This window comes from Oryctolagus cuniculus, chromosome 3, assembly GCF_051225735.1.
Source record: "Oryctolagus cuniculus isolate XC-2025 breed Fujian yellow rabbit chromosome 3, ASM5122573v1, whole genome shotgun sequence".
NCBI lineage: Eukaryota > Metazoa > Chordata > Mammalia > Lagomorpha > Leporidae > Oryctolagus > Oryctolagus cuniculus.
Window position 1 is genome coordinate 74,833,551 of NC_142869.1, and position 25,101 is coordinate 74,858,651.

The 25,101-nt window shown below is 37.5% G+C and overlaps 1 protein-coding gene across 1 annotated transcript in view; it reads left to right on the forward strand.

The window, feature by feature from the left end:
* Positions 1–25,101, forward strand: part of SCN7A (sodium voltage-gated channel alpha subunit 7) — a 97,032-nt gene that overhangs the window by 42,674 nt on the left and 29,257 nt on the right. The window contains exons 7-12 of the mRNA XM_089328249.1: positions 5,579–5,785; positions 7,755–7,824; positions 11,164–11,305; positions 16,036–16,242; positions 22,057–22,147; positions 23,159–23,397. Coding sequence (XP_089184375.1) covers positions 5,579–5,785; positions 7,755–7,824; positions 11,164–11,305; positions 16,036–16,242; positions 22,057–22,147; positions 23,159–23,397 — 956 coding nt within the window. The remainder of the gene's footprint in view (positions 1–5,578; positions 5,786–7,754; positions 7,825–11,163; positions 11,306–16,035; positions 16,243–22,056; positions 22,148–23,158; positions 23,398–25,101) is intronic.

Here is a 25,101-nt window from a genome sequence, read left to right on the forward strand (position 1 = left end):
AGCCTGTCTTGTCCATAAAGAGGTGGAAACATTCCCAGAGCAAGCTGCTTCTGGGTGCTCTGCCTATGTGGTTTGAGCCTTGAGCCTGTGATATGTTTAATTGGATGCACCTCACAGTCTTCAGTGGTTTCCCAGCCCCCTGTCAATCCTCCCAGCCAGACTCAAAGTCAGTGAGAAATGTGGATTTTCCCTCTGGTAGAATCCCTGGATCACATGTGTGCACAAGAACCACCAGCTGCAGCTCCTACTTGCTTCACAATGTTGTCTTCTCCCTGCCAGGTGCCAGTTGTGCACCCCCAAGCTGCTACCGCCACTACTGAGACAGGATGGTGTATTGTCCTCTCCAGTTGCTGGGTGTGTCCAAGAGCTTCCTCAGCTGCAGGTTATATCCAAAATGGCACCCACCCTTTTTCTGCTGGTTGCTGGGTGCCATTGTAAGGTGAATGGGGACAGAGAAATGTGCCCATTTTTTCACTGGGTTAGCTGGTACCCTATCCGCCTTAGGGCTTGAGGCCAGACTCACACCCAGCTCTCCCTCTCGCTATATCACCAGTGGCATGGGTTGCCCTAATCTGATCTCACCTCACTCTCTAAAGCTGGTGCTTTCTCTGGCTCCCAGCTGCTGAGGTTGGGTGTTCTGTCTGTGCTCATGCTGTGTATCCACACCTTCCACATTGATTCAGGCATCCCTCTTTCTTCCATAGAATTTCCCCTGTGGTTTTCTCTCCAACTCTCTCCTACAAATGTACTTCCTCCACTTTTTTTTTTTTTTTTTTTTAATGCTATTTACCCCTAGCCTAGAGCTGTAGGCCCATTCCCTATTCCACCATCTTGGAATCCTTGTGCTACCATTTTCCCATAAATATTCATATATTGTTTGCTTTGGAGCCTTTGTATTTTTTCTAAGAGATTCTCTGCCTTGACATTGTTTCATAATGGTGACTATCATTCTCTATTTATTTGTGTAGCAATTCCTTAAGAATTGTTTTTAAGGCTGGACGAGTAGTGTCAAATTTTTTCAATGCCTTTCTGTTTTCAGAGGTCTTTGTTTCACCTTCATTTATAAATGAGACTTTTGATAAATATAGTGTTCTGTGTTGACAGTTTCTTTCTCTTAGGTCTTGGAATATGTCTCTCCATTCTCTCCTAGCCTGTAGGGTTTCTGATGAGAAATCAGCTGTTAATTGGGAAATCTCTGAAAGTTGTATAGTGTTTCTCTCATGTACATTTAAGAATCTTTATTCTTTATTGTTAAAAGTTTGACTATAATGTTTAGTGCTAAAGATCTTTTCTGATCTTGTCTGTTAGGAGTTCTATGTGCTTCCAATACTTGGAAGTCTCTTACTCCGAATTAGGGAAGTTTTCCATTATTTCACTGAATAGGCCTTCCAATTTTTTGCTTTTCCATGCCTTCAGGAACTCCTTAAACATGTTTGTTTGGTTGTTTGATAGTATCCTATAAGTCTCAAACACTGTATTCAGTTTTTCTACATTTTTCTTCTTTTTTTTTTTGTCTGATAAAGATATTTCTAATGATTTATCTTCTGGGTCAGATATTCTTTCTTCTGCCTCACCAAGTTTGTTGTTGAGGTTTTCCACTGTATTTTCTATTTGACATATTGAATTCTCATTTCTAATATTTCAGTTTAATTTCTCTTCAGTATCTGAATCTCAGCAAAATTTTGAATCTGCATCATGTATGGATTTCTTTATCTCATGAATTTGCTTCTCTGTTGCTGATTAATTTTATGATTAGTTTTTAAATTCCTTTTCAGGCATTTCATCAATTTTTTCATCTTCACATCATAATGTTGAAGCATTGTGTTCCTTCCTGAGTCATGTTGTCTTTCCTGTTCTTGTTTCATGTATTTCTGCATTTATTTTAGGCATTTGTAGAGACACTTGTTGGTTGTCTTCTCTGATAGGTTTTATCCTTGAGCTATGCCTATCTGACATCATGGAGTGTTTGCTCCTTCAGCAGATATGCAGAGTCATGTACTGGGTGGGGCTGGGAGCCCTGGTCATGCTCAAGGGTAGGGTGAGAATCCAGGGTGACAACCAATTTGGGTATAGTTGATCTCCTCTATTGTCAGTGGTGGGGAGGGAATGATCACACCTCTTGGTGTAATCACACCATCACCTCCTCTGTTCCAAGGTATTCAATGCCCATGGTTATTCCACAGTGGGTACAACCCCCACCTATGTAGACACCTGAACTGCACAAAGGATCTGTGTAGCACTCAGATCCCAGAGCCCTTTGCAATGGCTCACCCCAGGCAGTCAAGGATGTCTAAGCTTCTGGCACCAGACACTGATTGTCCAGAGACCCAACCATACCCAACATCCTGTTGTGCAGTCACAGAATTCCTACAGTCACAGTGCACAAGTCTCCCACAATCATAGGGTGCAGAGGATCCTCTCAGCCTTGCAAGCCTGCCCAATCCATGAAGAGAGCAAAGGCGTTCCTTGAGCCAGCTACCTGCAATTGCTGCACTTGGCAGTTTGAGCGCTGGAGCCTGTGATATGTTGAGAGGTTGGGAGCACCTCACAGTCCTAGGTGGATGCCTACCCTCCCATGCAGACTCAAAGTCAGTGGAGAACAAGGATTTTTCTCTGTGGTAAAGTCCCCTGGTCACACGTGTGCGAGAGCTGCCACAGCCTCTACTTGTGTCAAGATGGCTCCTTCTCCTGCTAGTCACCAGGCGCCCTTGTAGAGGGAATATGAGATAAAAAATGCATTTTTCCTTCACTGGATTAGGTGAGTACCCTGCCTCTCACTGGATCCCCAGGCCTGATTCAAAGTCAGTGTGGTCTGCAAGGTTCTCCCTCAAGCAATATCGCCAGTAGCACAGGCTGCCACTGTCTGCTCCCACCTTGCTCTCAGAAGCTGTTGTCTCCTTCCCCTGGTTGCAGGAGTCGTGGATGGCGTCCCTGTTTGCTGCTGTGTCTGCATTTTCCACACTGTTTTCCACATCCCTCTTCTTTCTGTAGAATTTTGACTGTAAACTCTCCAACTCTCCCCTGGGAATGCACTTTCTCTGCTTTCTTCTGCTATCTTCCCCTGGTCAAAATCAGCATGTCTTCTCCCTGTTCAACCATCTTGGAATTCCTTGGTCTTAGTTTTATTGTAATATTTGGTGACAATATGTTTCAACATCCCAATTTTTTAATACTAGTCTACATATTTTATACTGTAGATTGTACGTTGGTTCATATGTTAAAAATGATTTGAGGGGTGGGCTTTTGGTACATAGCATGAGATGACACGTGGAATGCCCACAACCCATACCTGAGTTCAAGTTTCAGCTCTGTTTCCAATTCTGGCTTCATGCTATGTGCACCATGGGAGGCAGCATGTGATTGCAAAAGCAGCTTGGGTTCCTGCCATACCTGTGGGAGACCTGTACTCAGTTCTTTGCTCCTGCCTTTGTTCTGGCCCAGCCCCCAGCTTTTGTGGGCATGTGGAAAGCAAAGCAGCGGATCCGTTTCTCTCTCTCTGCCTTTTGATATGGTCACATATTTTGACACAGGAATTCCACTTCAATGCAAAACTTAAAAAGATTTGCCTGTAGTAAAAATAACTGTTATGTTTTCTTCGATTTATATCTAACATATAGAGTACAAAAATCTAATGCATATAAATGAAAGAGACAGCTGAAGATTTGATTATTGTTTATAGCCCTTGTCTATATGCCTGCAGAACAGTGGCCTTTCCACTTTCTACTTGTTGAATTATTTCTTTAGTGGAGCATTGAGCCTGTGATTATAAAGTAAATTGACAGGATGCTATTGTAAAAGTTAAAAGGAAAAAAAGAGAAGGAAGATGGAGAGAGATAGGTAGGAAATATCTTGATATTTCCTAAGCCTAAAATTGTATCTGTGAAATACATGGAATTTTTATAAATAAAAATGTTTTTAAAAATGGTAAGTAGCAAAACGCTTTAAAAGTTTCTGTCAGTATAATAAGAATTAAAATTTCAGATTTAATCCTAATTAACATATTTCTTTAGCCACAGAAATGAGGTTTTTTTTAAAGATTTTTTTTTTATTCATTTATTTGAGAGGTGGGGTTATAGACAGTGAAAGGGAGAGACAGAGAGAAAGGTCTTCCTTCCATTGATTCATTTCCCAAATGGCCACAACAGCCAGAGCTACGCTGACCTGAAACCAGGAACTAGGTGCTTCTTCCTGGTCTCCCATGCAGGTGCAAGGGCCCACAGACTTGGGCCATCTTTTACTGCTTTTCCAGGTCACAGCAGAGAGCTGGATTGAAATAGGAGCAGCCGGGACTAGAACTGGCGCCCATATGGGATGCCGGCACTGCAGGCGAAGGATTAACCTACTGTGTCATGGAGCTGGCCTTAGAAATGAGTCTTTTTCAACATTATCCCATTTCACTCAAGAAACTTAAACACATGAATAGATAATTTTAAGGGATAGGTGTTCAATTCTTCTTTTTGAAATTTTATTAATATAAAGAGAACAGATTTCATGTTCACAGACACAGTTCTAAGAAGATAGCCATACTTCCTTTCCTCCTACCCTTAATCCCCTTCTTGCCTTTTTTCTTGGTTTTCCTTTAGTTTTTGTAATAACATGCTTTCAATTTACTTTACAATTGCAGGCTTAATGCACACTACCTATAATGTTCAACAATTAAAATGTAGAAAGACCACTGTTTCACAGGAGTATAGACAAAAGCCATAAACAATAATCAAATCATAAGATGCCAGTTTCATTCTTACACTTTGTTTTTTTCTTCTATATTAATATATGAAATATATTATTATTCCCATTTCAATGCTAATAAAATGAGACAATACTAATGTTGATATCTTGCTCAACATTACAGAGCTAATATTTTCTTATTCATTGTTGAGCAAAGCAGTTGTTAAGGGCCTAAATATACATAGAAGAGAGGAAGAGAAAAGATGAATAGGGAGGCAAGGAAGGAAGGAATGAGTTCATATACCATAATTATAAGAGTAGTTTCACCCATGAGATAAATCACATCATTTTTGGTTTTAGTTTCTTGTTTTCTGTATTTTTAGAATTTATAATGTTTTTTAGTAATTACAAAAATATCCTTAAATAAAGCCAGCTTTATATTTGAATTCTCAATTAGAAGGATACTGATATAAATACAGTTTATTTACATCACAATTGTGTTATTCTATTGCTAATCACTAATGTTTTCCAAAATCTTTATTTAATCTACTCTCAAATCTGAATCCTTATTGAATGTAGAGTATTGTTTCTTCAAACCAGTTCTTATTTCAGCAATATTTCCAACTCACTTACATTTATAGCTTTATACCTTTACCTACTTTATAAAAAGAAATAACTAACTCTAAATATTGTGCCTGAATTATTTTGTCAGGTGTTATAAATTAACAATAATACCGAAACCTCAAAGGTTAGTATTTAGTTCCTTTTGTTTACTAGACCTAGATAATGAGAATTCAATATGAAATACAAAACTGTGGGTTTCAGTGGATTATGCATTTTACAAGGGCAAGGTTTGCTAATGCTCAACTGAGAGACTTTATTTAACCACAAACAAACCTTTCTGTTTCAGGTCTGAAATCCCTTGTAGTTATCCTGATTCATTGCTTAAAGAAACTCCTTGGTGCCATTATCTTAACTTTGTTTTTCCTGAGCATATTTTCTCTAATTGCAATGGGACTCTTCATGGGTAATCTGAAGCATAAATGTTTGCGATGGCCCCAGGAAAATGAAAATGTAACCTTGCACAACAGAGCTGGAAATCCATATTATATCCGAGGTAAGAAGCACATACCATCCATGGTAGATTCAAACCTTTATTGAATGTAAAGGAATCTTCATAGAAATGGTGAACACTGAATTTCAGAGCAAACTTTGTAAATCTGTGATGAGGCTCAAATGCTAATTTGGATCAGTTTCATTATTAGGAGAGGAAAGTGCCCAATCTTCAGAGAGGTAATTGCACAAATTTTATCCTTTCCAACAAGACTACGGCCAAAATCTCATTTTCATTAGAGGAATTTCATGTTAATTCCATCAGAGGAAGCTTAAAATCAGAGTCTCATAAAACTATCTTTTTTCAATAAAGTCATTCCTTAAGATATAAAAGTTAGTTTACTAATTAAAAATTTTCACTTGGAGTTAGAAATGTGCCAGGGGATTCCAATACAATCCCATCAAGATTGCATGTACCAATGCCATCTCACTAGTCAAAGTGATCAATTTCAATTCACAGTTGATCACACTGATAGGTCTAAGAGTCAAAGGGATCACACAAACAAGAATAGTGTCTGCGAATACTAACTGATAGAATCAAAAAAGGGAGAAAACAATCCAACATGGGAAGTGGGATACACAGCAGACTCATAGAATGGCAGATGTCCTAAACAGCACTCTGGCCTCAGAATCAGCCCTTAAGGCATTCAGATATGGCTGAAAAGCCCATGAGAGTATTTTAGGCGTGGAAAGCCAAGACACCTGGCAAAAACAAAAAAAAAAAAAAAAACAAAAAAAAAAAAACCAAAACCTAAATGAAAGGTCTCTGCGAGTGAGATCCCAGTAGAAAGAACGGGCCATCAAAGAAGGAGGTACCTTTCTCTGAAGGGAGGAGAGAACTTCCACTTTGACTATGACCTTGTCTAAATAAGATCGAAGTCAGCGAACTCAAGAGGCTTCCATAGCCTTGGCAACTCATGACTAGAGCCTAGGGAGATTTCTGATACCATAAACAAGAGTGTCAATTTGTTAAGTCAACAACAGGAGTCACTGTGTACTTACTCCTTATGTGGGATCTCTGTCCTTAATGTGTTGTCCAATGTGAATTAATGCTATAACTAGTACTGAAACAGTATTTTATACTTTGTTTTGTGTGGGTGGAAACTGATGAAATCTTTACTTAATATATACTAAATTGATCTTCTGTATATAAAGAGAATTGAAAATGAATCTTGATGTGAATGGAGTAGGAGAGGGAGCGGGAGATGGGAGGGGTATGAGTGAGAGAGAAGTTATGGGGGGGAAACCATTGTAATCCATAAACTGTATTTTGGAAAATTACATTTACTAAATAAAAGTTTAAAAATTTTTTTTTCACTTGGGTCAGCTGTATCCCATATTAGAGTGGTTAAATTTCTACCCTGGCCCCACCGCCCACTCAAGTGCATTCTCTGAGGAAGTAAGTGATGACTCTAGAGACTGGGGCTCTGCCACACACACACATGAGAGACCTGGATTTAGTTCCCGGCTCCCAGCTTTGGCCTCTGCCCAGCTGTGGCCATTGTGGGCATTTCTGGAGGAACTAGTACATGGGAGCTTTCTCTGTTCTCTCTCTCTCTCTATTACTTTCTGTCCCCCTGCATCTCAAATAAATAAAAGTAAATAAATTAATAATTAATATATTGATAAATATGTCATAGCCCACATGTGGTCTTCAGTTTTCAGTGTAGTCCTGGATTTTTCCTTCAGAAGCCTGCTTGTACCTGGCTAATTTTATTCATTCTCTCAAACCCTTCATTTAAATAAAGTGGTTCTGTCTCTGTGCCAAGTTTTAGCACTTTCAGTGCAGCTGCTAGGTCCTAGGAGGCCTCGTGCTATGCATCAGATGCTAGGTGAAAAAGGCCAGAATGTGAGCTCTTTGCTTTTTTAGCTGCAGACAGGGCTGTTCATCTTCTATGCAGATCCTGCCAGCCTTCAGGTATTCCACAAACTCAAGATTACACATACAGTATTGTTTCTTTCCTCTTTTCCAGAAACAGACAACTTTTATTACTTGGAAGGAGAAAGATATGCTCTCCTGTGTGGCAACAGAACAGACGCTGGGTAAGTGGTGTGAATGTTTTCTCCTATCAAGTTGATGTCACCAATCAATACTACTTACTGAATGAGTGTTGCTCTTACTCTTCATTTCCACTGGATTACATTATTTTGCTTTATGATGAAAGCCATGGCAAGAAGTTATCTTGGCCCATTCAGGCTGCTGCATCAAAATACCTTAGGTTTGTGGCTTATAAACAACAGAGATCTCTTTCTCTCAATCTGGGAGGCTGAGAATTCTCTATAAAGGTGCCAGAAAATTTGGTGTCTGGGAATGGCTTGCTTGCTCATGGATGGTTCTGTTTTCAGAATGGTGTGGGGTCTGTCCTGCACCTTCTCTGTAAGGGCAGCAATCAGCGGCAGAAAGTCTGCACTCACCTGAGCTAGCTGCCCACTCAAAGTTCCACCTCCAAATCCCATCACCTTGGAGGTCATGATTTCCACATAAGAATTTTGCACAGCTGGGACACAAGTTGTGGTCCAGTGTGTTAAGCCACCGCTGGCTGTGCCAGCAGCCCATGTGGGAGTGAAGGTTTGAGCCCCCACTGCCGTGCTTCTCACACAGCTCCCTGCTAATACAGCCTGGGAGGACAGTGGAAGATAACCCCAGGGCTTGGGCCCTGCCACCCGTGTGAAACACCTGGATGGAGTTTCTGGATCCTGGCTTTCATCTGGCCAGAGTTTGCTGTTGCTTCCATTTGGGGAGTGAACTAGCAGTTTCTGTTTGTCTGTCTGTCTGTCTTTCTTGCTCTGCCTTTCAAAAAAACAGTTTTTTTTAACATTTGTAAGGTGAACAAATTTCATGTATTTCATATATACAGATTTAGGAACATAGTGAAGCTTCCCATCCTGTCCTCCCTCCCGCCCATGCTCCCACCCTTCTCCCTCCTTCCTCTTCTATTCTCTCTCATAATTTTACATAACCTACTTTCAGTTTATTTCATGCTCGTAAGATTAACTCTATGCTTACTAAAGAGTTCAACAAATAGTGAGAAGCAAAAACACTGTCCCTCAACAGTAAAGACAAGGGCTATAAACAGCTATCAAATATACATATATATAAAACTGCCAAACTATTTTTGAAAGAGTTTTTTTTTTTTTTTAAACAGGCAGAGTTAGAGAGAAAGAGAGAGAAAGGGAGAGAGAAAGGTCTTCCTTTCCGTTGGTTCGCTCCCCAAATGGCTGCTACTGCCAGAGCTGTGCCGATCCAAAGCCAGGAGCCAGGTGCTTTCTCCTGCTCTCCCATGAGGGTGCAGGGCCCAAGGACTTGGGCCATCCTCCACTGCCTTCCCAGGCCACAGCAGAGAGCTGGAGTGGAAAAGGAGCAACCTGGACAGAATCCGGCGCCTTGACTGGGACTAGAACCCGGGGTGCCAGCGCTGCAGGCGGAGGATTAGCCTAGTGAGCTGTGGCGCGGCCTACAAAGTGTGTTTTGAGTGGACATACATATTCAGCACAATATGAAATAGTATGTTAATCCAATGTTACAGAATAAGCCACAGATAGAACTAAATGATGCATTGAAGGTCAAGAAGCTAAGAAACAACATGCGTAAGATTTAAACAGAAAACTGATCTGTTAGTGCACCCCAGAGCCAGGAAGCATTACCAGAGAGGATAGATCAATCTGTTTTTTGGAAAAATATTAAAAACCTGCTGTTATTTCACTTATTTTGTATATCTTTTATGGCTAGAGTTTATATTAATAAAAATGTCATTTTATTCAGCATTTATAAATACTTCTTCCTTGGTAGGACAGAACCTTCATGTCTTATTGTCGCATAATTTCAGATGGAGCAATAAAAAGCAGAATCAGGGTGCTTCTCAGTAGTGTGTGACAGACACGTAATTCCTGTGTTGTTTTGCTCAGCTGGGTTGACCCGACATTCACTGATACCCTCACCTTTTTCTGTGCTCTGGGGCTCAGAGCAACAAAAGCCTCATGGAGCAGTGAAGCATGAGTTATATAATTTAGTCAAATTATACATTTTATCACTTACTCAGCATGAAATTATTTTTGCATGGCTCATGGTAGGTCTCTAATCAATTCTCAAACACAAATTGTGAACCCATCTCGTTGTGACTGGCCCATTCCACTTTTGCCAACCCTTTTAATTTCATTCCTAACTCCACTATGACCTAAATGCATTTTGAAGTTCTCTGGTCATGAATAATTAAATCATATTGATACATTCGAGGCAAGAAGAGAAAGTCATGTCATGTTTTGCCTGTAGCAATCATACTTTACTGCAAGGCAAACTTCAAAAGTTTGTAGCTTAGTGCAGCAACAAAAATTCATTTGCTCTGATTACGTGGGTCAACAATTTAGCAAAGCCCAATCCATAAATGCTTTTTAAACCTCTTCTTGTTCCAGTAATAAATGCCTAAAACAAGTTGCATGACCAAACCCTGAATACTGTAAGAGGGCGTGGATCAATGAAATGTGATTTATTAAACCACTACTGTCACGTTTGACCACCATACTCAAGCCCCTCAGTAGATAAACATATTGGACTCTGAAAAAAAAAGTAAATATATATTAGTCTCCTCTTTCTACCAGAGAGCAAGCATGTACTGCTCATCAATTTTTTTTTTTTTTTTGACATTAGACAGTGAGAGAGAGAGACAGAGAGAAATGTCTTCCTTTGCCGTTGGTTCACCCTCCAATGGCCACCACGGCCAGCGTGCTGCGGCCAGCGCACCGTGATAGTTTCTCACCCTTAAATAATGTGATCTAAGCATTTGAGTTAAGACCCTTTGAAGATTAAACCCCCAAATCAGCCAGTTTTATGTTTATCTGTACTATTTTAAAACAATTATAATTCTCCTTTGACACTCAGCCATTTCCTCTATGACATCGTGGAGTAGAGCTCTAGTGAATAACAATATTTTTGTATTCTTGAAAATTGATAATGGAGTAGATTTAAATCTCCTCACAAAAAAGTGATAAGTACCTGAGAAAATGCGTATGTTAATTAGCCTGATCTATCCAATCCACAATGTGTGTGTGTGTGTATATATACATTATGAAGCATTATGTCCTATATGATTAATATACAGTTTTTATTTTTAATACCAAAATACATACAAAAACTAAAGTGGTGACAAAAATTATGTGTGAGGCCCCTTTTTAAATTTTAGTTCAACGAACACTGTTCACATTTATCAACTTGCAGTTGATCTCATTTGTAGTTCTTTGCCCAGGAATTTTCGGGAAGATGACAGATTGCTCTGTGTGGAAGAAGGAACCTTCTATTATTCATAGACAGATGGTTTATATTTATGATTTTCCATCATCTGAATGTCACCTAAAGTGAGCAGTTTCTGTTTTCTTTGGCTTCTCTAGTCAGTGTCCTGAAGGATATGTGTGTGTCAAAGCTGGCATAAATCCTGATCATGGCTTCACCAGTTTTGACAATTTTGGCTCAGCATTTTTGTCTTTATTTCGGTTGATGACTCAGGATTACCCAGAAGCACTTTATCACCAGGTAAGAATGTGGAGATTTCACACTGTACTTAGGAATGGCATCATGCCCTCACTTCTAAAATAACCCTCAAATATTATACACTTCACTAAATTTTTATGTGTAAAATAATTTTTAAGCAAAATAGAAGAGAATCAGAATTAGTGAATATATATGAAAATTATATAAGGTATGCTTATTATATAAGGTATGTGACTTCTTATTTACTCTTTGAATTAATTCTATAAAGGAATACTCCCCTCCCCCTGCCTTCCCCACTAACCAACTTATGATGGGTCAACTTAGCAGGGTTTCGGCTTTACTGTAGTACAAAAGTGATGCTGTTCACTAAACATCACAGTTTATTGAATTTGGATCCCTTCCTGGGATAGCAGTATGCAATGTGGTGCTCTCTTGTGATGCTAGGCAGTGGCCATGAGTCATAGACCACCACTAGCAAGGCAGTCACAAGTTTAACCACCAATACTTGCAGTGCACTGTGTTGCTCAGCTATGATGGTCAACAGATCAGGTGAAAGCATGTATTTTACATAAAACCTTTCAGCTACAAGTGCATTTATTGAGACATAAGTACATTGTAAGTTGAGAAGCATATGTGTACCTCTCTTGTATATGAAGATACTAAGACTCAGAAAAGTTGTGTACCTTCCTCAAATTTATAATAGGTATGCCTGCCAGAGCTCAATGTTCTGTTGCAAAATTTGTGATAATTACATATATAATATTAAATGAGTAAAGAGCATTTTTATGTAGCAATGCTTTAGTCAAGACATTTTGAACCCTTGAAATTACCTTGTGTTAAACAGTTCCTGAGTGCAGTACATGCAGTGTCCTATTTTTTTATTCTTCTGTTTCTTCTTTTCCCATTTTAATATTCAACCATGCTTCAGTTATGGTAATATAAAGCTTGTTTTTATGAGATTTGAAATGAAATGAAAATTCTGGGAGTTTGTGTTCCTAACTAATTATGTTATGCAACATATTTTCTCTGAAAGATAAAATACCCATTGAAATAGGATTCAGATTTTCTTTGAAGTTCCCTTTAGAGTAGAATATACAATTTTATTGTCAAAGCAGCATACTTGATATGAAAAGACAATAATAAATACAAATGTCTTTGGATTAAAAAGCTATCTTTTAGTTGAATGAGAATATTCCTTTTATAAAACACACACACACACACACACACACACTCACAGCTTATTTTGATTGACTAGATACATTGTAGAAAACGTGTCTACAGGTCACTGATAATGATAGGATAACACAAAACATTTGAACCACAGACAGGTTCATAACATATTACTAAATGAAAATCAAGGAAACCATAAATACATGTAGCACAATTGTAATTTTGATAAGAACATGGAAATATTATGTAAAATTTTTATTTATGCAAACTATGTGTTTCTAATTTTGTTATGTTTGTAATTATATTGCTATTTTCCAATCATTTTTACAAGTATCAATACTTCTCCCACAACTCTGGGAGTTTCTTATTCCTAAAATATTCTTCTCATGTTATCCTCCTAAAAATCCCTCTGTGGTTTTCAGATTCCTATGGCATGAAGTTCATGGATGAAAATAAATGGTTATTTATGCTTCTACAGATTTGTTACCTAAAAATATCCAAATATATACTGTTTCATTTGAAAATAAAGACTTGTTGTTTCCTAAGTGAGCATCTCTCATGATGTCTTGTTTTTATGTATGTTGTACCATTTACCTAAATTCAACTTTTCTCATAACTATGTTCATTGTCATGCCTCAAATTATTACATCAAAGCTATGACTTCTTATTTGAGCTTTTTGAAACTTTCTTTTCTGAATAAGGCACATTCTATATTGGAATACAAGAATACAGTGTAATTTCTTTCTCTGTATTTACTCCACTAGGTGACAGGATGGCGGACAAAGATTTTGTCTTATTAACTTTTTGTTGTCAACACTTAATACATACAAGCATTTTTCAAAAAGCTCGTGGGAAATGGAATTGAAAAGTGAGCTTGTTTTGTTGCAGAAACATTTAAAAATTCATGGAGATGGCAAGCACCGTGGCTCACTAGGCTAATCCTCCACCTGAGGTGCCAGTACTCTGGGTTCTAGTCCTGGTTGGGCGCCGGTTCTGTCCCGGTTGCTCCTCTTCCAGTCCAGCTCTCTGCTGTAGCCCTGGAAGGCAGTGGAGGATGGCCCAAGGCTTGGGCCCTGCACCTGCATGGAAGACCAGGAGGAAGCACCTGGCTTCTGGCTTCGGATTGGTACAGAGCACCAGCCGTAGCAGCCATTTTGGGGGTGAACCAAGGGAAGGAAGACGTTTCTCTCTGTCTCTCTCTCTCACTAACTCTGCCTGTCAAAAAAAAATTCATGCAGATGAGTGGTATTCAAAAAGTTCATGAAGAACATATATAGGCCGGCACTGTGGCTCACTAGGCTAATCCTCCACCTGCGGCGATGGCACCCTGGGTTCTAGTCCTGGTTGAGGCGCCAGATTCTGTCCCGGTTGCCCCTCTTCCAGGCCAGCTCTCTGCTGTGGCCCAGGAGTGCAGTGGAGGATGGCCCAAGTGCTTGGGCCCTGCACCCTCATGGGAGACCAGGAGAAGCACCTGGCTCCTGGCTTCAGATCAGCATGGTGCGCCAACCACAGCATGCCGGCCGTGGCAGGCATTGGGAGGTGAACCAACGGAAAAAGGAAGACCTTTCTATCTGTCTCTCTCTCTCTCACTGTCCATTCTGCCTGTCAAAAAAAAAAGAATACACATTATAAAAAAATGCATGGATATGTTTTAAAATTTTGCTGTAAAATAAACATCTATAATTCCATTTTTATGACAATTTAGAGTACCATCAGAGAAATACTTGTGAAATTTTTTCTTAAAATATTTTAACATATATAAAATTGTATCTTAATGAAATTTTAATAAAAATATAAATAGTTATTTATGAACTATATAATTTATATCCCAATAAAGGTATTGCTTTTTCTGTGTATTTCCAAAAGTATGTTACCCAATTTTCTGGATAGCATTGCTTTAAAGACAATCTTTTCCTTCTCATAGTGAAACAGCAGACCATTCGATATGTGATAAGTGTTGGAGTTCTTTCAGGGTGTTCATCAAAATTATGCATTAAGTTCTTAGTAACTAGTATAGATAGCATTCGCTTTGACTTGGTCTAGATTTGTATTCTTAACATTGCCATAAACTGAACTAATAATGGAACTGATGGAAATTCATCAGTCATTCCCAAAGACTATAGCTCATGCTTTAGAGAGCACTTTTTTCTGTTCATTCAACAAAGATTTGATCCAAATACCCTTAAAATTCATATACAGAAATGAACAACAGTGTAAATCCTCACAGAACAGTTATATTTAACAGTGTAATTAACATTTGTTGTGTAGCTGCCATGTGCATTGTTTCATTTGAAAGGAGAGCTATAATTATATTTATAAAACTTAATAAAACTGGAATTTTACACTTTTATGTGCCAGTAAGAAGGTATACATTTTAACACTCCTAGCATCATAGAAATATGTTTTAGTTCACTAGCATCATTTATAGAAAGAATGAAAGATTTTAATTCAGATGTAACTCCCATACTATGAGATCTTAGGAGTAATTTCTCCTCTCTGATTTCGCTTTCTCTTCTGTATCTTGAAAACAACATTAAATATCACATAGATATATTGTACATAATGAGGAAATAAGCATTATTTATTAATGTACATAGTCTTCATGGTACTCTATAATACTTATTTCTGACTGTTGATTGCATTATTGTAAATAACAACCTGTTCAGTGATAAAAATACATAACTAAATTCTAAATAGCTGTATTATTGGATAATAGGTTCATTAAAAATACTTTTAAAGAGAAATGGTCTCTAGGTCAGTAAAATTGTTTCTGATGGAATTTTGGGTCTTCTATTGCATAAGCATTTTACTTCTCTTTATCTGTACAATATTTTCTATAGATAATACTTTTATACAGTTTTGAGTAGATGTTTAAAAGTTAAGACTGTTTCCATTTATTTTGTTGAATTTTGTTTGTATAGTCTTAACCAATGACTATAAATTAGTAGACAATATTTTGCCTTTCTAATGTTCCACTTATAATTTTTCTAAATTTTTAAAATTTCTTATCTAAGGTAATTATTATTAAATAAAACTAGTTATACACAGTTTGAAAAATCTGAATTGTTGTGTTTTTCCATTCATAAATATTGCCTACTGTAATGGTTTCAAACATCATGTACCTTTTCCATGTGCTTTGTCTAAAGGTTTTTTCACCAAAACAGGTAGGCTGATAGGAATAGAAATATCCCTGCTCCCTACCTCTGTGTAAATCTGATTTTGCACCACATTATGACTTTTCATAGAAGCAATATTCAGAAGAAAATTTCTAAACATTTTCTGATTAAATTGCATACATTTAAAATTCTATTACAAAGAAAATAAATTTCTTTGTATCATGAAATTTTTATCGAGATAACTTTTCCTTTCAATGTGTTTTCTCTATTAATACATGGAAGTCAGATTCTCACCCCAAATGAATTAAATGACTGAATCTTTGCTTTAGTTTTATAGTATATGTTCTATCCCTTCCACATATGTCTAAAGTTAAAGATTAAAGTCTAAATATTTTCATAACCGATTTTTATTCTTCATTTTTAAAATGGAATACAAGAGGATAAATAACATTTTCATCTTTTATTCTGGTTTCGTCCTCCTCTTAGATTCTTTATGCCTCTGGGAAAATCTACATGATCTTTTTTGTTGTGGTGAGTTTTTGGTTTGCCTTTTATATGGCAAGTTTGTTCTTAGGCATATTTGCTGTGGCCTATGAAGAAGAAAAGCAAGCAGCTGCTGAAAGATCCATGAAGATTGGGCCAACATTTCAACAGACTTTAAAAGAACTTCAAGAAAGAGATGAAGTAGGAGAGGTATGTGTGTATATTGTTAGGTTCTTAAAATCACAGTGCTAAAGATATCTTTTCAAGGTCTTGGAGTATGTTGCTTTTCTGATAGATGCTAATTTTTGTGTGTATAGCATGATCAGATTAAAAAGGCCATTTTCAATCAGAGGGGCTCACTTTTGCTATATAACATACCTTCCTCAGAGCACAAAGTTAAGAGTGGAAGACAACCTGAAAAAATGCCTCTAATACAATTTCTTGTTCCAAAATAATGTGTTACTACTGCTGGTAATGGTGAATATACTTGAAGTATATGTTTTCAGAACTTCTTTTGATACAGGCATAGTTTATTGATTTGAACCTGTTTCAAATGACACATCAGAATTAATTTTGGACATTGTGTGCTACTCAAAAGTGACAATGACTTCCCTAATTTAGAAATTATTAAGGACTAAAGTAATGGATTACAATACTTTCCTAAAGTTGTGAAAAGAGAAAAACTCATGTTATGTTATTGGGTTTCTGCTTTGTTTAAGATGAAATGTGCTGTGCATCATTGTGTAGGAAATTATTTTATCAATAGAATAATTAAATCCATGACTAGTAAAACCTACTAATAATTTAAATTAATTTTAATTCCCTTATTGTCGGGTGTGAGTATTTTTTCATAATATTGGCCTCATGGCAAAAAAATTCAGTCTATGAATTTGAAGGTGTTGATACAAACAGCAGTAAGTAAGTTGTGGAAAATCATCTTTAAATACCCAAATTGTGCCATAGATGTGCTAACAGGAAGAGCAGGACCAAGAAAACTAAACAGAGCAGCTTTCTTATATCCTACAAAGCTATCTTTTTTTAATATTTAACTATTTATTTGAAAGTCAGAGTTACACAGAGAGAGAAGGAGAGGTAGTCAGAGAGAGAGAGAGAGATTCCATCCACTGGTTCACTCCCAATTGGCCATAGCTGCACAGATCCAAAGCCAAGAGCCTCCTCCAGATCTTCCCATGTGGCTACAGGGGCCCAAGAACCTGGGCCACTTTCCACTGCTTTCCCAGGCCATAGCAGAGAACTGGATCAGAAGTGGAGCAGCCAGAACTTGAACTGGCACCCATATGGGAAGCTGGCACTGCAGACAGTGGTTTTACCCACTGTGCCACAGCACCAGCCCCTACAAAGCTATCTTATACCATTTCCTTGAACCATTTTTCTGGTAGATGGGAAATGGATCTAGATTGAAGAGGAAAAAAAGGAACAAGGTATATGTTCCAATGGTTAAGATGATGATAAAATTGCTCATGTCCTACATTGGAGTGCCTGGGTTAGACTCTTGGCTATGGCCCCTTATTGCATCTTCTTGCTAGTACACACCCTAGAAAATAGCAGTAAGGACACAAGTAGTTGGGTTCCTGCCATCCACATGGGAAACCTGGACTGAGTTTCTAGAATTAGGACTTTTGCTACCCAGCCATTGTAGGCATTTGTAGTGTGAACCAGAGAATGAAATCTTTCTCTCCTTCTCAAGTAGATAGATAGAGGTGTCATATTCTCACATGAAGAGGATCAAAAGAGATGGGGGAAAAGCGAGGGGCCAAGATGAAATCTGGAACTAAGTGTAATATGTAGTAAGGCTGGCTACGAGGTTCACTGATAGTAAATGTCTTTCATGAGTCAGAAATGGGGAATCGTTAGCTGTCCTTTATATATAAGCCTTATATCAAGTTATCTTCAGTCAATAATCCTCAGAAAGTCCTTGGAGCCTGAATAACAATGTAGGATCCCACCAAATGCTTGATAGCTACTTGTATCCATAGCATGCGTGCCAGTATGAAGACAATACGAATGAAAAGAGGCTTTTGAATAGCCATTATATCACCCATGAGTAAGTCACAGGAAAGCAAATTACAAAAGCTTTCTGTCTCTAAAAATGACTCTGAGTTCCTTCAGATTGAATGATTAGGGTCAGAATGACATGTTGAATGTGTATTTTGTTCTAAAGTGGCATTTCAAAATCTGAAGGGCTTGAGGCTACTCACAAATGCATCCAAGTGTATGACAATACTTCTCTTATCATATGATGAAATACTCTATTAGTTCCTCTTATGAAAAACATGAATAGTCTCAAATTTCCCAATATTACCATTCATGTTTTTTTTTTCTGTTGATCACATAAAACCTTCCTAATTTAGTAAAAATATTTCAATTATAAAGAATTTATTTTTCTGGAACAATCCTGGAACATTTTGTCCTTCAGAATTTCCTGGGAGTTGAGACTAAGAATCATTTTCACAAGATTTATTTTCTTTCCCTTTTGTATTTATGTATAAAAAACCTTGGTGAGAGGAGAAGTTAGAGTGGAACATGCCAAGGAACCTTTGGGTGGCTTATCTAAGACCAGTCAAGGGGCCAGAGATGTGGCATAGCAGGTTAAGCTATTGCCTGCAGTGCTGGCATCTCATGTGGACGCTGGTTTGAGTCCTGGCTGCTTCACTTTTGATCCAGCTCCCTGCTAATGGTCTGGGAAAGCAGCAGAGAATGGTCTGAGTGCCTGGCCCCTGTACCCATGTGCGAGACCAGGAGAAGCTCCTGGCTTTAGCCTGGCACAGGCCCAGCTGTTGCAGCCATTTGGGGAGTGAACCAGCAGATGTAAGATCTGTCTCTTTCCCTCTGTCTCTCCCTCTCTCTCTATGTGTAACTATGCCTTTCAAATAAGTAAAAAGAAGCCCAGTCAATTCTACTTCTGATGTTGGAATGAGAGATTGCTTAGACACTGAATATTTGCATAACATAGGAAAGCTGTAGATAATATTAGCTAAAAGCTCAGTTTTGTAGTCAAATAAATATAGATTTCAGCCCACATTAGCCATTAATAGATGTATGGTATTTGGTAAGGTTTGTTATCCATTCTAAATCTCAGCTTCTTTCTCTGTAAGAAGTATATAATGATAATATCTCTTATAGGTTGTTCTGAGGCTCAAATGAAATAAATATATGAAAAACACTTAGTAATGCTTAACTAAAATGGTGAAGTACAACTAAAATCAAGAAATATTAATAAAATTATTATAGCATATCAGCATTGTATATGACATTAAGGAAATTTACCCAAATTATTATACTCAGTAATCCACATAAAACACTTGGCCTTTAGAGGAAAAAATTCTCTTTGAATAAATTCAAAGAATGTAAATCAAAGAATGTAAAGCTAAATTATTTCTTACAATATGTTAATTATATATGACATTTATTACCTAATATCTTCTAGACTCAGTGCTAACATATTTACATTCATTCATTGTCAGAACCTTTTGAGGTAGAGAAACTATTTCAATATCTTACATGATAAAAAGTGAGAATTGGTCCCCGAAGGTAACAAATGTAGATTTAGTCAAAATATTAAACCAGATATTAGTTGTTTATAGTTGTACTATATCAAGTTCAGTGTACTTGTAATAAAGGTTAGAAACACAGTAGGAGACTATCTGGAACACATCTTGGGGCAGGTGTCCTGTCACAGTGGGTTAAGCTACTACTTAGAATGCATGCATTGCTTATTTGTGTGTTTGGTCCCAGTACTTCACTGCTCTGGGCTTCTTCCAGTCCAGTTCCCTGCTAGTGCACCTGGGAGGTACAAGATGATGGCACTAGTACTTGGGTTCCTGCCACCCATTTGGGTGATCTAGATGGAGTTCCTGGCTCCTAGCTCAGCCTGGTATAGCTCTGGGTATTGCAAGCACTTGAGAAGTTAATCAGCAGATGGAAGATTGATCTCTCGCTCACTCTTTCTTTCCCCCTCCTCTCTCCTTTCCTCTTGCTCCCTCTGTTTCTCCTCCCCCCCCCACCATCTCTGTCACATCTGACTTTCAATTAAATAAATCAATTAATATTTAAGGAAAAAAAGAACACAGCAAGGCATAGGTGTCTCAATGGAGAAAATTCTGTCAACATAAAATTCTTAAGTACTTGAATATAAGTACTGACAATTAAACTGCTATTAGCAACTGCTTAGCAGACATATGATAAATGTTCTCATGAATTTTCAAGTTGAAACCTCATTGAGGAACTGCAGCTGCTAAATTTGATTGCTACTTTCTGACATCTGACTTCTTAACACAGGAAGAAGGCACAACTACCACCACCTTGCTTTCTTGTTCAGGAGGCTCAGTGCTGAAACAATGTGATCCATCAGTTACACAGGTTGCAGGTGAAACTTTCCTGCGATTTGTCAGTTACTGGCAAAACCTAAGGAAGTAAAATATATAAAATCGTAGAAATACAAATAGTTACATGTCTCATCGGAAATAGCATCCTTATTTATCTAATTAATTAACAATGACAACTTTATTAAACACTGGAAATAATTCTCAATAAGTACAAATAAATTGTCCATCTTCATGAAATTAATGGTGTAGTAGACAGACTAAAAATTATTATAAACACAAGAGTGTATCTCGGAGCCAGTGCTGTGGCACAGAGCGGTAAAGGGCCTGACCTTATGGGCCATATGGCCCATATGGGCACCAGTTCTAGTCCTGGCTGCTCCTCTTCCGATCCAGCTCTCTGCTATGGCCTGGGAGAGCAGTAGAAGATGGCCAAAGTCCGCCCACCTGTGTGGGAGACCCAAAGGAGGCTCCTGGCTCCTGGCTTCGGATTGGCACAGCTCTGGCCCTTGCAGCCATCTGTGGAGTGAACCAGTGGATGGAAGACCTCTCTCTATGTCTCTACCTCTCTCTATAACTCTGTCATAGAAGTTTAATCAAGGTAGATAGGTTAATAGACTGATATGTGGTTCATTCACTTTATATTGTAAAATATATCTATAGTTCAAGGCAAATTAGTAGAAAGTAAAGCATTGACTATATCAATAATATTTTAGGGCCTCTCCTGCCCCCACCCAGTACCTATATCATTATCTTTATTGAATTGATTTTTGGTGTAATTCCAGCAAACATTATCACTACTTGTAATAATTTTACAACAAGATATTCCCTATATACTCATGATACAGTTGAGGATGTTATTTACTGTATCATAAGCATCATCTTTTTGAACATACACTGTAGCATCTTAATAATAAAATCTTTGGGACTGGCACCGTGGCACAGTAGATTAATCCTCTGCCTGTGACACTGGCATCCCAAATGGATGCCGGTTCTAGTTCCGGCTGCTCCTCTTCCAATCCAACTCTTTGCTGTGGCCTGGGAAAACAGTAGAAAATGGCCCAAGTGCTTGGGTCCCTGCACCCGCATGGGAGACCAGGAAGAAGCACCTGGCTCTTGGCTTCAGATCGGTGCAACTCCAGCCGTTGCAGCCATTTGGGGAGTGAACCAATGGATGGAAGACCTTTCTCTCTCTCTCTCTCTCTCACTGTCTGTAACTCTACCTGTCAAATAAATAAATAAAAATCTTTAAGAAAAAGTTATAAAGTTAACATATACTTACTAAAGGAAAAAGTATATGCTAGTGAAATATTCTGTTATTTTATTACTCAGTAGTATGTTTACCAACTGAACACAGTAATCCTAAACTGTGTATATTGAATCTTTTGTCAAATATGGATAATATACTACCATCTCCTGATCTCTACTGATTTTATGGTTGGCTCCACAGTATAATTTTATTGAATTGCAAGGATATACATTTGTTTTCCAAGTATGAGTACCATAATCCTAAATCAGTTTAATACTGCCAAAAGTGTAAAGCTTGGCCAATGATGGAAACCTAAAACACTTCTAAAGGCAAGAACCAGGATTTTTTATATGGCTATACAACTCACCATTATAGAGTTGAACCTACAAAGATAAGAAGGCAGTTAGACCCATCAAATTTTTTTTTTTTCAGATAACACAAATAGAAATGAAGAAAAGATCATCAACTTCCATAAACACGTCTGTGGATATATTGGAAGATACTACTCTCAGACAAAAAGAAGGTAAGGAAAAATACTTAAACACTCACTGAGGAGCGTTCTATTCGTGGAAGATACATTTTTAAAGAAATCCTGCAATTTCTTCAGGACCTTGGATGGTTAGTGATAGCTTTGGGATCTGCAAGGAGAGAAGACCTACACTTCCAGGAATGGAGAGTCCCTTCCCACACTTCCAGGGATGAAAAGTCCTTGTCAAGGTCCCCACTGGTGCCTAAAGGTCAATCAATGAGGATCAGACCTACCTCAACCTTTAACCTCCACGCCCAATCTCTGTTTGATCCATGACTTCCTCGGCCCCCACTCTGTTGGGACTGGTGAACCTTGCCTGGGACCGGAATCCCAATAAAAGCTTGTGAATTAATTGATTCATCTCCCTGGGAAGATTTGTTACGCGCCGGACACCTTCCAGTTAGAATGAGAATTTAAGGAAAAACATGAGAAGATTAGTATGAATAATAAAGAAAAATTCAGAAGCATAGTGTTTTAAACATTTCAGAAGATCACTGAAAAGTGACAAAGAATTTCCTGTGTTCTCTTTGCTTAACATTGAAAAGCATATTGGAGTATTAACATGTAACTAAAAATACAGATAGGAGCATCGAACATGATTATTTCAGTAGAGCTATCATTACTTTGTTTTTTGTAATATATTACCAGTAATTCTTTTCATGGTCAATACTAAAAGGCATTATTTTATACAGCATATAATTCTAGCAACTATAAATCATTATGTTCTCAACTATTTTCTATATTTGTCTTCTTGAGATATTTCTGTGTTTTTTTTCTTCTAATATATAGTTTGACTGATTTTTATTTGTCTAACTCAGCAAGCAAAATGAAATATGGGAAATTTATACCACTCTGCTTTTTATTAGTATTGAATACTTCCTTTTCCTAATTCCAAATGAGAAGTCTAATTTCAAATCTCTCTTTGCATGTAATAGGCAATTTTTTCTCTTAAAGTCAAAATAAATAGTTTTCTAAAATTTGATTTTTTTTATTTTTTCACTACAGAAATTAAAAAATCCAAGAAGCTATGCTCATTGTGTTGGTATAGGTTTGCTAAAACTTTCTTGATATGGAATTGTTCTCCCTGTTGGTTAAAATTGAAAGAGATTTTCCAGAGGATTATTACGGACCCATTTACTGATCTTTTCTTTACCATGTGCATAATTTTAAACATATATTTTTTGGCTCTGGAACATTATCCAATGAGTGATGAAACCAACCATCTTCTTATCATTGGAAACCTGGTAAGACTCTCATTGCGCATTGTTTTTGTTTGTAGTTTCACCTTTGCTTTATCCATTACTGTCTTCACTGTTTTATTTTCCAACTGCAATGCATTGCACTACGCATTATTATCAGATCACTTGCCCCAGTCTATGCTTATCATTGAATGTTTTCACAGCTGGACTTAAAAATCCTGTCTTATAAAAATAAGATTCAGTGAAAATTTGTCATTGTCTCTCACTTCTCAAATATGCACTCTATTGTTACCATTACCTCACATATCAGAGTAGGGGACAGAGGTAAACTGAAAAAGCACAATTTTCAATGATACCTTAATTCGGAATCCTGATTACAATAGAGCCTCCCCTGGATGTCCTAATGGCCTTTTGCTTTGGTTTTGGTTTATTTATTTATTTATTTGGGTCTTCTCATTTTGGTGAGATTATTTGATGTACCTCTTTTATTCTTATTTTATTTCTTTTTAAAACTTTTATGCTTATAAAAGTTGTACAAATTTCATTTATTTTATAAATAGATGTAGGAGCATAATGATATTTCCCATCCCACCCTCCCTCCTGTCCCACTCCCACCCTTCCTCCTCCTTCCTTTTTTTTTTTTTTAATTTTTGCAATGACATACTTTTGCTATACAAAAATGGAGGCAGTTATTTTTGATTCCTCGGTTCTTTGTCTCACATGGAAGAAGAATTTGCAAGTGGACAGCAAAGAGATTTAAAAGTATTTATTAGAATCAAGGACCTCCAACTAGGCATGGAGGGAGGCTTCCAAGAGAAGAAAAAAACCCGAAAGGACTGGTGGCAGTGGGCTTTTTAAGTACAATTTTGAAGGAAAAAAAAAAAAAACCTTGACAATCAGATTGGCATTCAGTTACCAGGCAGGGGTAAAAACCCATCAAAAGACCTGATTCACAATTCTCCATCCTGTCTGGCCTGCTAAGGGTGGGATAGGTAACTTGTTTTCACAATAAGCTATGCACTCAGGAAGAGCTCCCTTGCTGTTCTCATGGTAAATTTGGAGATTCCAAAGGAAAGAGGGTGGCCTGTTTGTTCTTGCTAAAGATAATGTTTTGGGGAAGGAAGCACATATTTTACACCCCAAATTCCATTGGGATCCCCTGACTACCTATTAACCCATCTGACTTCTCACATTTTCCTTTATTTTATAATCACAAGCTTAACCCTCCACTAAATAAGGAATTCAACAGATTTTATATAGAAAAGGACATTTTTCTCAAAAGCATAGACAGACTATAGTTTTGAGATTTTGAGAATCATTTCTCCTTTTTCACAATTAGTGAAATGCAAAATATTTTACATATATTCTACATCTCACATATAGTGAATAAGGCAAAATAGAATTCTCCCCATGTAGGATCTCTTTCCTTAATTTGTTGTTCTATGTGAATTAATGCTATAACTAGTACTCAAACAGTACTTTATACTTTGTGTTTCTGTGTGGGTGCAAACTGTTGAAATCGTTACTTAGTATATTCTAAATTAATCTCCTGTTTATAAAGATAATTGAAAATGAATCTTGATGTGAATGGATGGGAGAGGGAGTGGGAGATGGGATGGTTGCAGGTGGGAGGGAGGTTATGGGGGAACAAGCCACCATAATCCAAAAGTTGTACTTTGCAAATTTATATGTATTAAATAAAAGTTTAAAAAAATCATATTCAAACAAATATGTTTTAGTAGTTTTCTT